This window comes from Olea europaea, chromosome 10 (assembly GCF_002742605.1).
Source record: "Olea europaea var. sylvestris chromosome 10, O_europaea_v1, whole genome shotgun sequence".
Classification (NCBI taxonomy): Eukaryota; Viridiplantae; Streptophyta; class Magnoliopsida; order Lamiales; family Oleaceae; genus Olea; species Olea europaea.
This window is the reverse complement of record NC_036246.1, coordinates 38,926,075-38,938,424: the sequence shown is the minus strand read 5'-3', so window position 1 is coordinate 38,938,424 and position 12,350 is coordinate 38,926,075. Positions and strand designations below refer to the sequence as shown.

The following is a 12,350-nucleotide window of genomic DNA, read 5'->3' as shown; positions in this document are numbered from 1 at the left end:
GAACACAATTCCATAATCTTTAAGTACAAAACAAACAATTCATGCAAGGGATTTAGAAAAATATTCAACTTGTTAAGCAAACTGTACACATTATATCCAGTACGGCATCTAAATGCACAAATTGATAAAAACAAAAATCTGCTATATTTATGTATATGTCTCTCCAAAAAAAAGGTTGAGGAAGCAGAGAGAGAAATATTTGCAAACATCTATAGTACCTTTTAACAGGAAGTCATCAATTTCTTTGGTATTAATTCCAAGAGACCAGCGAGTAGAAAGTTTGGTATCAATTATGATCTGCGTAATTCTGTTCTCATCTTTAGTGTCTTTTTCCACACTTATTGCAGGAATATCAGAGGCAACCCAGCCAGTTTGAGCACCCTTGTCCGTCCAACAGCTATAGTTGACAGAAAAAGTAACAAAATCTTGAAATCTATCCCGTCCACAAACAAATCCTTCCCCAATCTGGTCAGCTTCCTTAACCAAATTTCCGGGAGTTGATGAAAATAGAGAGATATATGAGACTGGTTTTTCATTGTATGTTTCTGCAGCATCCACAACATGCACAACCTAGGAAACACCAAAACCATTAAGAAAATAAACCACAGTGAAAAAGCTTCATGTAGTTTAATCGAAAAGTGGCACTATTATAGCCATAAAAGATTCTATAGAAAGATACCCAAAATTGAGTAATTAGTAAGAGAAGTTCAGAGGTTACTGCAGTAATTTAAGATGGATTATTCACTTAAAGTTTGTCTTTAACGATATTTTACTGTGGGAGATGGAATAAAGATCGCAAGTATGCTATTGATGAATGCACGATCAAGTCAAAATTCAACAATGACATATGTGAAGAGAAAAGGAGAAGCAAGCTACATGGATCAAATTCATGTTAACAACCGCTGGTTGCTTACATTTACAGCTCTAGCAGTATCTTCTCTAAATGGTGGCACAACACCCATCCAAGCTGCACCAAGTGAGATTGCAAACAGAATGCATGTACCAACAATAATTGGCAGTTTTGCATCTGGAGAAAAAATGAAACACGGATTTAGTCGGGCATTTAACTGTAAACCTTCAAATCACATGCTTGAACAAATTCATTGGACTGCTAGCTGACGCCAACAGGAACTGAAGGATAGAATAAATGTTGATTCAATTTATCGAGGTGAAATGTTAATTTCAAATCATATCTAGATCCCAGGCATTTACATATCGTTTAAAATGGTCAAGGCTTGATTAATACATTAGAAAGGTATCGCCTTCATTTGTCTGATTTCGAGTCTAGGCATAATCCACCAAAAAAGCACATTTATAATGCATGTCTTTTCTTTAGATTGGATCAATGCTTATGGTGCAAAGAAAGAAACCATCTCAGAAACCTAAACCCACGCCATCTGATTCTTGAATGATGAAAATATAAAATGGGCGACTAAGTATGGTCTAAGGAATGACCTCTTCCCCTTTGAAATTAGCCATAATAAGATAGATATTAACCTTCTGTTTTGTTAAAAGTAGGTCAATGTTAACGGTTGGACAGACAGCACCTTAGGCGCATTCTTACTTCTAGGCCAGCCCAAGCTTTTTACACTCAACTCGAGTTGACATGATGCAGATTAATTATACTCTGGACCATTTTTAGAGGATATTTTGCATATTTGAAATAAAGACAGCTCAGTATTTGGTTCAATTTGAGTCGGTACTTCTAAAAGTAGGTTGCTACGCCAGTTTTGACAATTTATGCCACCAAAAGCTGAAAATCATCCTCTGTTTCATAAGCTCTCAATCATGAGTTTTATATATAAAATAAAACAAGGAATGAAGTGGTTACAGCTCATATAGACAGTAGATCGAAATGATAATATTAACAGCATGTTTGGCTAAGCTTGAAAAAAAGTTAAAAGCTACTTTTAAGTAGCCTTTTTTCCAAATATGCTAGGTAACTTACTTTTTTCTTATGTTCAAGTACAAATAGACACTTATTCCATAGTGAAAAAATATATATAACTTACTTAGCCCCCGTTTGGCCCCCTTTAAAACTCATCAATTTAATTTAAATTTGTCTCTCTCCTATCTTCAACCACACAATCTTCCATAAAATAATATTTCACGCAAATCGAAAATTTTTCATTCTTTTACAACCATCCATTTTTCAAAAAAATACTATTCCCCCCATTATAAATCCAAATAATGGGGGCCAAATGGGGGCTTATTTTCACCTTTAATTAAAAAATAATAATAATAAAATTAAACTTACTTATTTAAGCCTTGTTTGGTGGGGGATTAAAAATAGATTTTGATAGAAGTTTTTGAAACGTGTGGTTGAAAAGTTGTGAAACCCATAAAATATGTGGTTAATATTGATTGTTTGACTTTGACTTAAATTAAAATCCGATTTAAATCAATACCAAGCAAAGGGTTAATAATAAGTAAACTTCTTAAGCTAACTAATCATGCTCTAGACCATCAAGATAAGGATAGTAGATGCTTAAGGCTGAATGATGTGAGCATGCATAAAGATACACTGAGTTTGTGCCTCCAAGTAATTTCAAAGTAGATACTAACAAGACTAAACAAAATTTTTTTTATAATAATACATGGATTAGAAATTGAAAGATTTCTTGTGACATTGATATGTTGATATCCCCAAAGAAGAGCAAAACAAATTGCCAATAACATGTCAATGCCGCAGCAAACCTAAATTTAAAAAAAAAATATATATATATATATATTGTAATAATAAGTACCTGAGATGTGAACATACGACATTAGATACACCATTGTAAAACATATGATAGCAGCAACAAATAAAGCAATTATCACGGTTCCAAGCCACTCAGGAGTGCTACCAGGGTTCCTGCCAACGAGACAGGCTGATTATTAGAAACTGTAGATGAGTGAAAGATTAAAAAACAGAACCATTTCAAAAAATGATAGAATTCAATATGAAGTGTATAGCCATCATCCATATAGCCACTGAGCTTGTGCAATAATAATCATGAGTAGTAGTTCTTCGGGGCACAAGAATCAGGTGATGCTCACCACATATTTACATCCTTCCATGCACCAAGCATGTGTGATGGAGACTCTAAATAAATCACTAATATGTTTCTTAAAATAAATGGAAACTAAATATACTAAAGTCCATCCTAACTCTCCATCAATGTGCTTTTTCAAACAACATACATCTAAGGTGCAGAGTTCCAGCAACTATGGTTATGATGTATACAAAGAAAAATGAGATTTTAGGTAAGATCTGAATTAGCAAACCAAGAAAATTCACATCGTGACTGTTCATAATTGTTCAATGACTGGTCTACAGGAATTTTACTATGCTCTATGAGTAAAGTTCATGGGTGAAGTAGAAAGATTTGAACTCGAATTTTCTGCTTTCTTTTCATGGCCTGAAATTCAATGGCAGAATCAACCTCTAAGAGAACTGTAGAAGAAGTCCATTAAAAATAATGCATCTTAACAGATGTCCGACAAATAAATTGACCTTTTTTAGATTTTTAATTTAATCTAAACTCTTAAGAAAGGTGTATATTGGAGAAACAATATGACAACCATGAGAAGACAAACTAACAGGTAAAAAGGAGTCTCCAGCGAATGATAACTTCGTAGATGCCACAGGGGTTCCATCAAACCCATCCAACAAGAATTTGCTAAATATTCCTATACGGTTAAGACAAGAAACTAAATCCCAACATTTGACTTCTTATGTTTACATTTATTAATGCACATAAAATTGATTACAATCTCTGTGAAGCTACTAATTTAGATTCTTCATTTTACTACAGGTAATACTAAAAGCGAGAAAACAAGAAAGGAAACAAAGAAGAAAAAACAGAACCTTAAATTTCTCTAAGAAGTGATTCAGCCACTTCAAGTAAGATTTTCAGAAGTTTACCTTTCAAAGCGAACTGCTGTTCCAATAACTGTGGCCGTCAACCTAATAATCATCCCGGAAGAGAGTAAGAATGGTATAGATAAGCCAATCAGCAAGGTCAGAGTCTTCAGCGGCTTCGGCAGCCTTGCTGGTGATAATGTTGCTTCAAGCAAACCATCTAGACATTCCAGAATATGCATCAGATGAAAGCAAACTGTTGATAAACGTTTTCTAGTTCTTAGAAATTAAAAGCTATGCAAAAGAGGAGTCTATAATGCCTATGGGGTGCCATAAAATGATCAAAGCATAACCCCATCAAATTTACATTCAGATATCCATTTTCAGATACACGGTTTTAGTTTTATTTAGGAATCACAGAGTCTCACTAGCCTTGTTTGAGTCACATCCATACCTAAGATATCAGGCTAGGATGTTATAAAATGAAAACTTACATGCAAAGGCGGGTGAGATTAACCAAGCAAGAGCTAAATAAGAAGATCCAATCTTGTAGTAGTTTCCCACCGTCAGGAGAATAAGCCACTGTAATAAACCAGTTTTATAGAGCCATCGTTCAGCATCCAACTTGGCCACGTCAGATTTAACAATCATAGGCAAGTTCCTCTTTCTTCCAACAAATGTCCGAGACAAGTACGATTGAAGAATAAGGTAACCCACATGATGCCCAATAAATGCCCCGAGGAGAGCAGGTGCACCGAACAAACCAACTACCAGCCATGGGCTTGCAACAAATGGCACTGGTGAAGAACATACAAGGGGAAGAATGAAGGCAGCAATGATGGAGAAACCAATGGAACATATCCACATAAGTATGACACTCAAACATGACAAGGCCAGTGATATTGCTGCAGTATAGCCACCCATCAATAGTGATGTCGTCCATATTAAAAGTGACTGCAATATCACTGAATTATAAAGCATATTGGCAACACGTTGACGAAATGTGATCAAGTATGTTCCCTGAGATTAGGCGTTACAAATGTGTTAGAAAATAATCAGCATACGAGATCTTTTTCAAAGAAGTGTCAAGAGATAGTACTGTTGCCACTGATATGGAAAAAAATTGAACTTCAATGTAAAATATTACAAGAGATTATCAAGATACCAAAATGTCAAAGTATATAGATTTGTCCTGGCTAGATTCTCCTTTGCCTTTAGGAAGGTTTGAGGAGGCAGCAGCATGAAGCAGAAAGGCAAGCATATTTTCTCCAAGATGTTGAAGAGAACCAGGTTTCAAAAGTTTTAACCGGTCATTCTGCATTTATAAAGTTCAGACAGTAAGATCGCAATGTAAACAAATTAATGTCAAATGTCTGTTGCAGTTATAAGAACATTAATATGAGTTGAATCAAGCAGTAGTCCAACTTCCACATAAGATTTCCTATAAATGAATATTATCTGAAAAAATATTATTGGAAAGGAAGTTTTTAGTCACGCTTTATTGCTTCTCTCATTTTATTCAAGTAGGGTTGAATTACATTCCAACATGTAAAGCCATACACGACCCGAAAACTTTACATATTATAACACATATAATCAACTAATTTAGTATTTCTGCACTTCAACCTATAAGCCCACACAAAACATGCTATTAGTTGGAAAGAAGAACCTAAGTTTCACTACTTCACTGTCAAGTGCAGCAGGGTTTGTTCAGGATACATATCTCAAAGTGAAATGGGGCTTACAACATCTATTGATAAAGATGGAAAGAGGTCGCATTTCCAACTGGACTGAATAGTTACGTCACCTTTGTGTGGTATACTGCAGTGTTCTCCATATATGCAAAGTCTAGACCAGAAAGTCCTGCAATCTCTTTGTACACTTGAAAATCAGTTGCAGATTTTATTGCACCAGAAGAAAAGATATCCTGCCGCACCAAGTCATATAGAATATAAATATGGTCATGAACTAATAATTCGGACCATACAGGTAGGTGGAGATAGAATTAATGTGTTCTCTTCTAACGGACCTCAGCAATAATTTGGGCTGTTGGATACTTAGCTACTAAAGCATAGTTTTCTATGGCCCATGGATGAGGACCAGCCTGTTTGACAAACAACATTAAGTATGTCAGAAGGAAAAATGAAAATATAAGAATGTCAGGGGACAGGGGAGAGCAGTATAATTGTTTCATCAAAAAAACAATTTAGAACTAGTTCACATTTTGGATATTGACCCTAAAAGCATTTTTATGACTTCAGACTTGTGTATTTTTATACTATATAAACTTATCTAATATAAAAGATGGGTGCAAATGAGAACATAAAATAAGATAAGCGTAGGATAAGGGTAAATTGTACTCGTTAACAAAATCAAACCTGGAAAATACTGGACTTCCCTCCAATACCCATGGCCTCCAAATCAATAGCCATTTGTATTGTATCACTCCAGGGATGCTGCGAAGTACACATAGAACAACCACCACACTTAGAAATACTTCTAGTGATTCTCAGATTGGAATTCAACATTTTATGCTTCACATTGCAAGCATATCAGCCAAAAATTTTGGGAACGACTAAAAAACAACTTGGACTTGGCTCTATCTAAAAAGCACAAGGAATAATTTTTTGATATTAGAAAAGCAAAAAGACGCATAACGCTGTTAATAAAAAAAATGGAAATTGGAGAAAAACATCCTTTATCCACCTAATTACATCAGAAAAGCTATCTTTTGAGTTCTATCCCTTCTGATCAGATCTCCTGACCAAAGAAAATATTTCTTATAGTCACCGTAAGGGCCTCTTGCTCCCATACAAAAGGGTTGTGATAGAAGTGGAATGGCTTAAGGTGATTTCAAGCATTTTGGTTTCGTTGCACCTTTTCAAGAGGCCGGTCTAGAGTTAATCGGAATATGCTTAATATGTTATCGTTGCTCTTTTGGTGGGTATGCACACAGACACATTACCTATGTAAATTTGATGGAAAGAAATAAGCTGCATAAACATCATAGAGTTTTTCCAGATGAGAAGCCGAAATACTTGGAACAATGTATCATTGGGTGGGAATGAAGAATTGGAAGAGGAGACAATATCAACAACATGTTAACACGACATAATATTTGTTCATATAGCAAACTCCCCATTCACCATATAAAGTTAATAAATAATAAAATTGAGTGATCAAAAATATTGTAGCATGCTAGTATTTATATGGAGATCTTTATCTTGATAAAGATAATTCCATAATTATATACTTAAAAATAATCTGCAGGTCAATGAATCTTGATTGCCCAAACCTGGGTAATAAAACTATGAGCACCATTTAAACCTTCCTCCTCTCCAGTATTAAACAAAAATATAACAGCATTCTTAAATCCATGAGCCCACTGAGAAATTCCTCGAGCAAGCTCCAACATAACAGCCACACATGAACTGCAATCACCAGCTCCTTCCCTAAAAAAGAGCCCAAGCCTAAGTTGGTATTTATAATTCTGCAAGCAAACTTAACCATGTATTGTAAATTTTAGCAGAGTTTCATGTTGACATAGAGCAAATAAATCAACATATTGGAGCAGATGTTTAAGTAAATAAATAAAGGACAAAATGCGAGCTTTCGACATAATTCATGATGGAGGACGCAAGAACATAATCGGCACTACGAATAATAAACACAAAAAGATTACATGTTAGGGATGCCATAGTGAGTAAGTCAAGGAATAAGCTAATATCTGGACGTGTGCGCGTATTGTTCACTTATTTAGATCAACATGCCAGTTGAATCCTATTGAGCTCTTGCAGTGGAAAGGATTGTGATCAGAACCCTGTTTTGGTGCTCAACAGTACGTTAGATTTATACATAGAGCGCGTAACCGAAAATTGAAATTCATAATCTTACTGTACATGACATTTTGCCGTATGCCTGCTAAAATTTAGAATGTGAACATTACCATTTGAAGTATTCTGATCCTCATGTTGAGCATTTTTCCTCAAGTAATAAGGTTTTGAAAAAAAGAAATTGAATAGTTTTCAAAGTTTGAGTTGGAGAAAAATTTACCTTCTTGCTAATACATGTCCGGATTTCTACATCTAGTCCACAGGTAAAAAAGCAAAAATTGAAAAAATTATACTGTATAACTAATATAGCTTAAGTTTAGGGCAGAAATGAAGAAGCAAACTAGGTATAAAATTACCATAGGAAATATCTTCCTATTTAGGGAGATCTTCCTTAAGACAAGACGCTTCAATGCATTTATCCTAGATCTAGAGTTTCATTTGCATAAATTTGATGTTTAAATGCATAATAATGTTCGACCACCCTCCAAAATGCTATAAACATACTAAAGTTCCCGAAATATCAAGGAACAATATTTATAAGATAATCCAATTTCTCATTTGCAGAGTGAAATAACTGAACTCCAATTAACGTTGAGCAGCAAAACCATGCTTTTAGATAGATTGAAGTGAGAGAGCAGCAAACATGCTATTGAAATGTCTAAGTTCCTCAGGGATACATTGTACAAATTTTAAAATTACACCGTAACCTGTAAGTGGATCATAAAAAATTATATTTCAAATATGCTCATAAGATGAACACATAAAATAAAGAAGAAACTCTATATCCTAGACATTTTCATTTGTTTTTGCCAGAAACAGAAAGAAAACTGTCTAACATATACATTAGATAAATAAATTCGTCCAAAAGTCGCTCAAGTTTTAAAATGGAATGACTGTTAAAAAGGAAAAAAGGAAGAAGAAGAAAGTTTCTAAGAGATTATGAGAAACCAAGAAACAAATCCAATAGCACAAAATTATCTCCAATGTAATATAAATAAAAACATATAAGAACCATACGCTGCAAAAACTGAATCGATGTGAGAGGAGACCAGAATTGCATTTTCTCCTGCTTCAGATGCATATTTCGGCAAGATTCTTAATACAATGTGATTCAGGTCTGAATAAACAAGGGTTTTCCCATTAAAAAGGCCACCAACCAGATTATTTGCGCCAGATTTTGCACTGAAAAAATCCACTTCCACAACAACCTCCCAATGAGCTGCTTTCTTAATAGATTCTGATGCTTCGAAGACATACTGCAGAAATTAGGTTAGACAATATTATTTTTTTAATTTCTCAAGAATGCCATCAATGTTCACCATTGAGAGAATATCTCTTTCAAAATAAAAACTGGGAAGTCGTAGAGTAGGAGATCTAGACAAATTAGTACTTTCTTTATACATACATGTGTGCACTAATGTTTTTGTGCAGGATGTAATAATTATTTATGCCATGTCATAATGTACAGGAAAAAATGAATCCAGAAACTAAACAGAAATGCAAAACGCAACCTAAATGAAGGTATGTACGGAAAATGTTCACATCCAAATTCTACAAGAAACTGCATTTTCTGGAGCTACTTCTCTAAATACAATTGCATGTGAATATTGAACCATTTGAATAACTAACAAGACCAAACTAATTTAAACCATTAGGAATGTGATCAAGCAAATCTTCAACAAGCTTCTCAAGTAAGAGGCTCTTCTGAACATTCCAAGGTTGAGCAGCATTATTTCAAGAATTCAAACTTCATTGAAGTTGAACTTCAGTTACTCAATCTGAGGACATAGAAATGCCACCATCTCGTCAGTGAAGTAATCTTTTGATGAGGGGGCAACATTCTTATATTTTTCAACAAATCCCTGATAATGCAATGCATCTGTAAGTTCTTTTTACTTTTATACATAGGAAAAATTGCAATTGCCCCTTCCCCCAAACTCATATTTTTTGCAGTTAACACCCAAAGGTGAAAGAAACACCATATATCCCTGAAACCAACCACTGCTGTACGTTCCAAATATTGTCCGTCCTCCCTTTTTGATGGAATTTGGTCATATGTTTGGACCATTCTAAAGGTAATCATCAATTTGTCATTTTAAACACACCAAAAGAATCTCTTTAGATTAAATGCCAATTCAAGGAACTGTCATGGGGAAATCCTGCAATTTAATAAAAAATTAATATGTCTTATCAGGCTCTGTAGAGTTCTATATACAATACCTTTATATTGACAAAAACCAAGGGAAGTTAGTAGAGGAAAAAGTTATCACTTGGGCTTCATTTTGTTCTTGGGAAACATGGGTTTTAAAGGGAAATTATACCCTCAATGAAATGTTCAATTTTTTAAAATTGGTTTGCAATGACAATGCCAATGAAAATCCCAGATAAAAAAGGAAATTGTACCCCTAATGGTAGAGAAAAGGAAGGACAATTGACCTTCCAATATGATTGAAATGTAGCTGAGTGAATGCAAAACAACTTGTCCCCATCTCATGATTGCCTAATTATAATGCTTAGATATGGTTATAAGCTCTTGCTTTCTAAGGAATATTCATGCTTCAATATAACAAATCTCCATGAAAAATCAATTCAAATTCATATGCAAGCATTTCTGCTTACAACTCAATACCCCTTCTCTGAAAACATATTTTTACGAAATTACTAAGCAAGGCCATAATTGCATCGTGAAATAATTTTTCAGATCATCTAATAGTTCTAGTTTCGAAGACTTTTGAAGTGAACTCCGTGCCTTGTTACTAGGAATTCGTGAATTGAATCCCTCCAAAATAGTGCATGGTGTCAACTATACGGCCGAATTGCAATAAAATTTGTTCCATATAGTGCTTTTTTTATCTCTCAAAAATTAAATCCGAAATGTCTCTTTTTTCTTCTCATTTCTTGAGGGTTGGAGTGGGAAAGTGTTATTCATCCATAAAACTTGTTTTGATTCGTCAAAAATCTGAAGAATAATACATAAAGAACCCAGCTTAAAGTTTCTTCTTCATTTAGTTGGAGACTTGGGCCATTTATTATCTAACACTTACTGTATTCCCTCAAGTCACTTATGAAGTAGATTCTCACAATCTATTATAAATCGACAAGTGTTTTTCTATCATGTATCTAGAGTAACCGTATTCTCTCAAGTCACTTATGAAGTAGATTCTCACAATCTATTATAAATCGACGAGTGTTTTTCTATCATGTATCTAGAGTAACTAAAAATAATTATCTTGTTCACAACATATCACAAGGCTTAAGTCAATTTATCACTTCCAAACCATAAATTACCTGCAGAGCGCGATCTAAAGAAACAGAACCAACAGGATGTGGGCCTAATTGAGTCAACGCTTCGACGTGTTTCATGGCCTCATGCTCAGAGAAACCTCTCTTTCCAACCTGCTCAAGGGTAAGCGGCAAAGGCAAACTTTCAAACTGATAATGGTAAACACCCCAAGACCCATATATGACCAGCACAAACAATGCCAGTATCACATATGATGACCTTGTTGCAACCACGACCACGTTCTTAGTGTTATCATACAAAGGAGTTTCCTTTCCATTATTGATTGCCTCAACACTGCTACTAACAGATGAATTTGACTTTTCAGAAGAACCTTTAGGCCTCTGTCTCATCTTTATTGAGTATATATAAAATCAAATTAAGCATGCAATACACCTGCTAATCAAAAACATTAAAAATAAGCAAAATTAACAATAACCCACAAAAGTATTCCAGTGTGGTGTGCGTTTTTGAGTGATTATAGGAAAGCCCAGTAACCAAAAATCCACGATTAAAATGTTGGCGAATTGGGTTCGTCTCATAAAATTACAAACTTCAATCACAGAACTCAAATATTAGTCGTGATTTTGTGTGTTTAAACAGAAACAAGAAAAAGAGAAAAAAACGAAGTTCAGTACCTGAATTGGATTATCGACGGTAGCTTTGCAAACTTTTTGAACAACAAAAAGTTGGAGCAACAAGAGTATGGATTGGGTGGTTCAATCTGAATCTGGAGTCAATGCTAGTTGTTTTCTTCTTATTGTAACAGTGATTGAAGCCCGTCAAGAATTCGTTAATGGACATGTAATGGGAAATTTTGTGAATAAATTTTTCGAGTGTGAATGTTTATCTATTTTTATTCTAGTACAGGTGTTTGATTGTGATTAAAATTAGATTTTTTTTATTGGATTGTTATAAAAGTGATTAAAAAGTTGTAAACAGTCAATTCACAGTCTCGACGAGATGAAAGGACTTCACCCAAGAACTCAATCGTATGGATATGTAACATACACAATTTCCAATCCTATCAAAAAAGGAAACTTTGAAAACACGAAGGTATTTGATGAGGATTAAAATTAGGCCCTATTTGATTAGGCAACAATTTCATGGAAAATTGAATTTTTTTCTATCTTCCACCTTTTGATAGTGTTGACACACAAAAAGTTCAGCCCAAATCGAATAGTTCAAGGAATGAAGTCCAATTGGAGGATCCCCAAATCAAATGGCCCAAAAAACGGCACAATCAGGCAATTCAGGATAAAGGCCTAAATAGGGAAGCCCATGAACGCGGTAATATCATCGTCCAAGCTTGCAGGTCACCCAAGATTTGAGCGAATGAATTGCTATACAGTCGCCCAGAGTTGTGACCATGTTCTCGCCCAAATCTTCG

At 34.6% G+C, this 12,350-nt stretch overlaps 1 protein-coding gene across 3 annotated transcripts in view; it reads right to left on the bottom strand.

The window, feature by feature from the left end:
- LOC111402176 (endoplasmic reticulum metallopeptidase 1) overlaps positions 1–11,788 on the bottom strand; it is a 12,796-nt gene extending 1,008 nt beyond the window's left edge. Inside the window, exons 1-13 of one of the 3 annotated variants that reach the window (XM_023030327.1) lie at positions 11,599–11,788; positions 10,969–11,359; positions 8,698–8,936; positions 7,143–7,299; positions 6,226–6,303; positions 5,877–5,951; positions 5,655–5,774; positions 5,013–5,162; positions 4,342–4,867; positions 3,911–4,067; positions 2,748–2,857; positions 915–1,027; positions 219–570 (exon numbers count right to left, since the gene is read on the bottom strand). In XM_023030327.1, the coding sequence (XP_022886095.1) occupies positions 219–570; positions 915–1,027; positions 2,748–2,857; positions 3,911–4,067; positions 4,342–4,867; positions 5,013–5,162; positions 5,655–5,774; positions 5,877–5,951; positions 6,226–6,303; positions 7,143–7,299; positions 8,698–8,936; positions 10,969–11,313 (2,422 nt within the window). In that variant the 5' untranslated portion in view covers positions 11,314–11,359; positions 11,599–11,788. The remainder of the gene's footprint in view (positions 1–218; positions 571–914; positions 1,028–2,747; positions 2,858–3,910; positions 4,068–4,341; positions 4,868–5,012; positions 5,163–5,654; positions 5,775–5,876; positions 5,952–6,225; positions 6,304–7,142; positions 7,300–8,697; positions 8,937–10,968; positions 11,360–11,598) is intronic. The other 2 variants (XM_023030326.1, XM_023030328.1) reach the window with 2 other exon arrangements.
- Between the last annotated feature and the right edge of the window lie 562 nt (positions 11,789–12,350).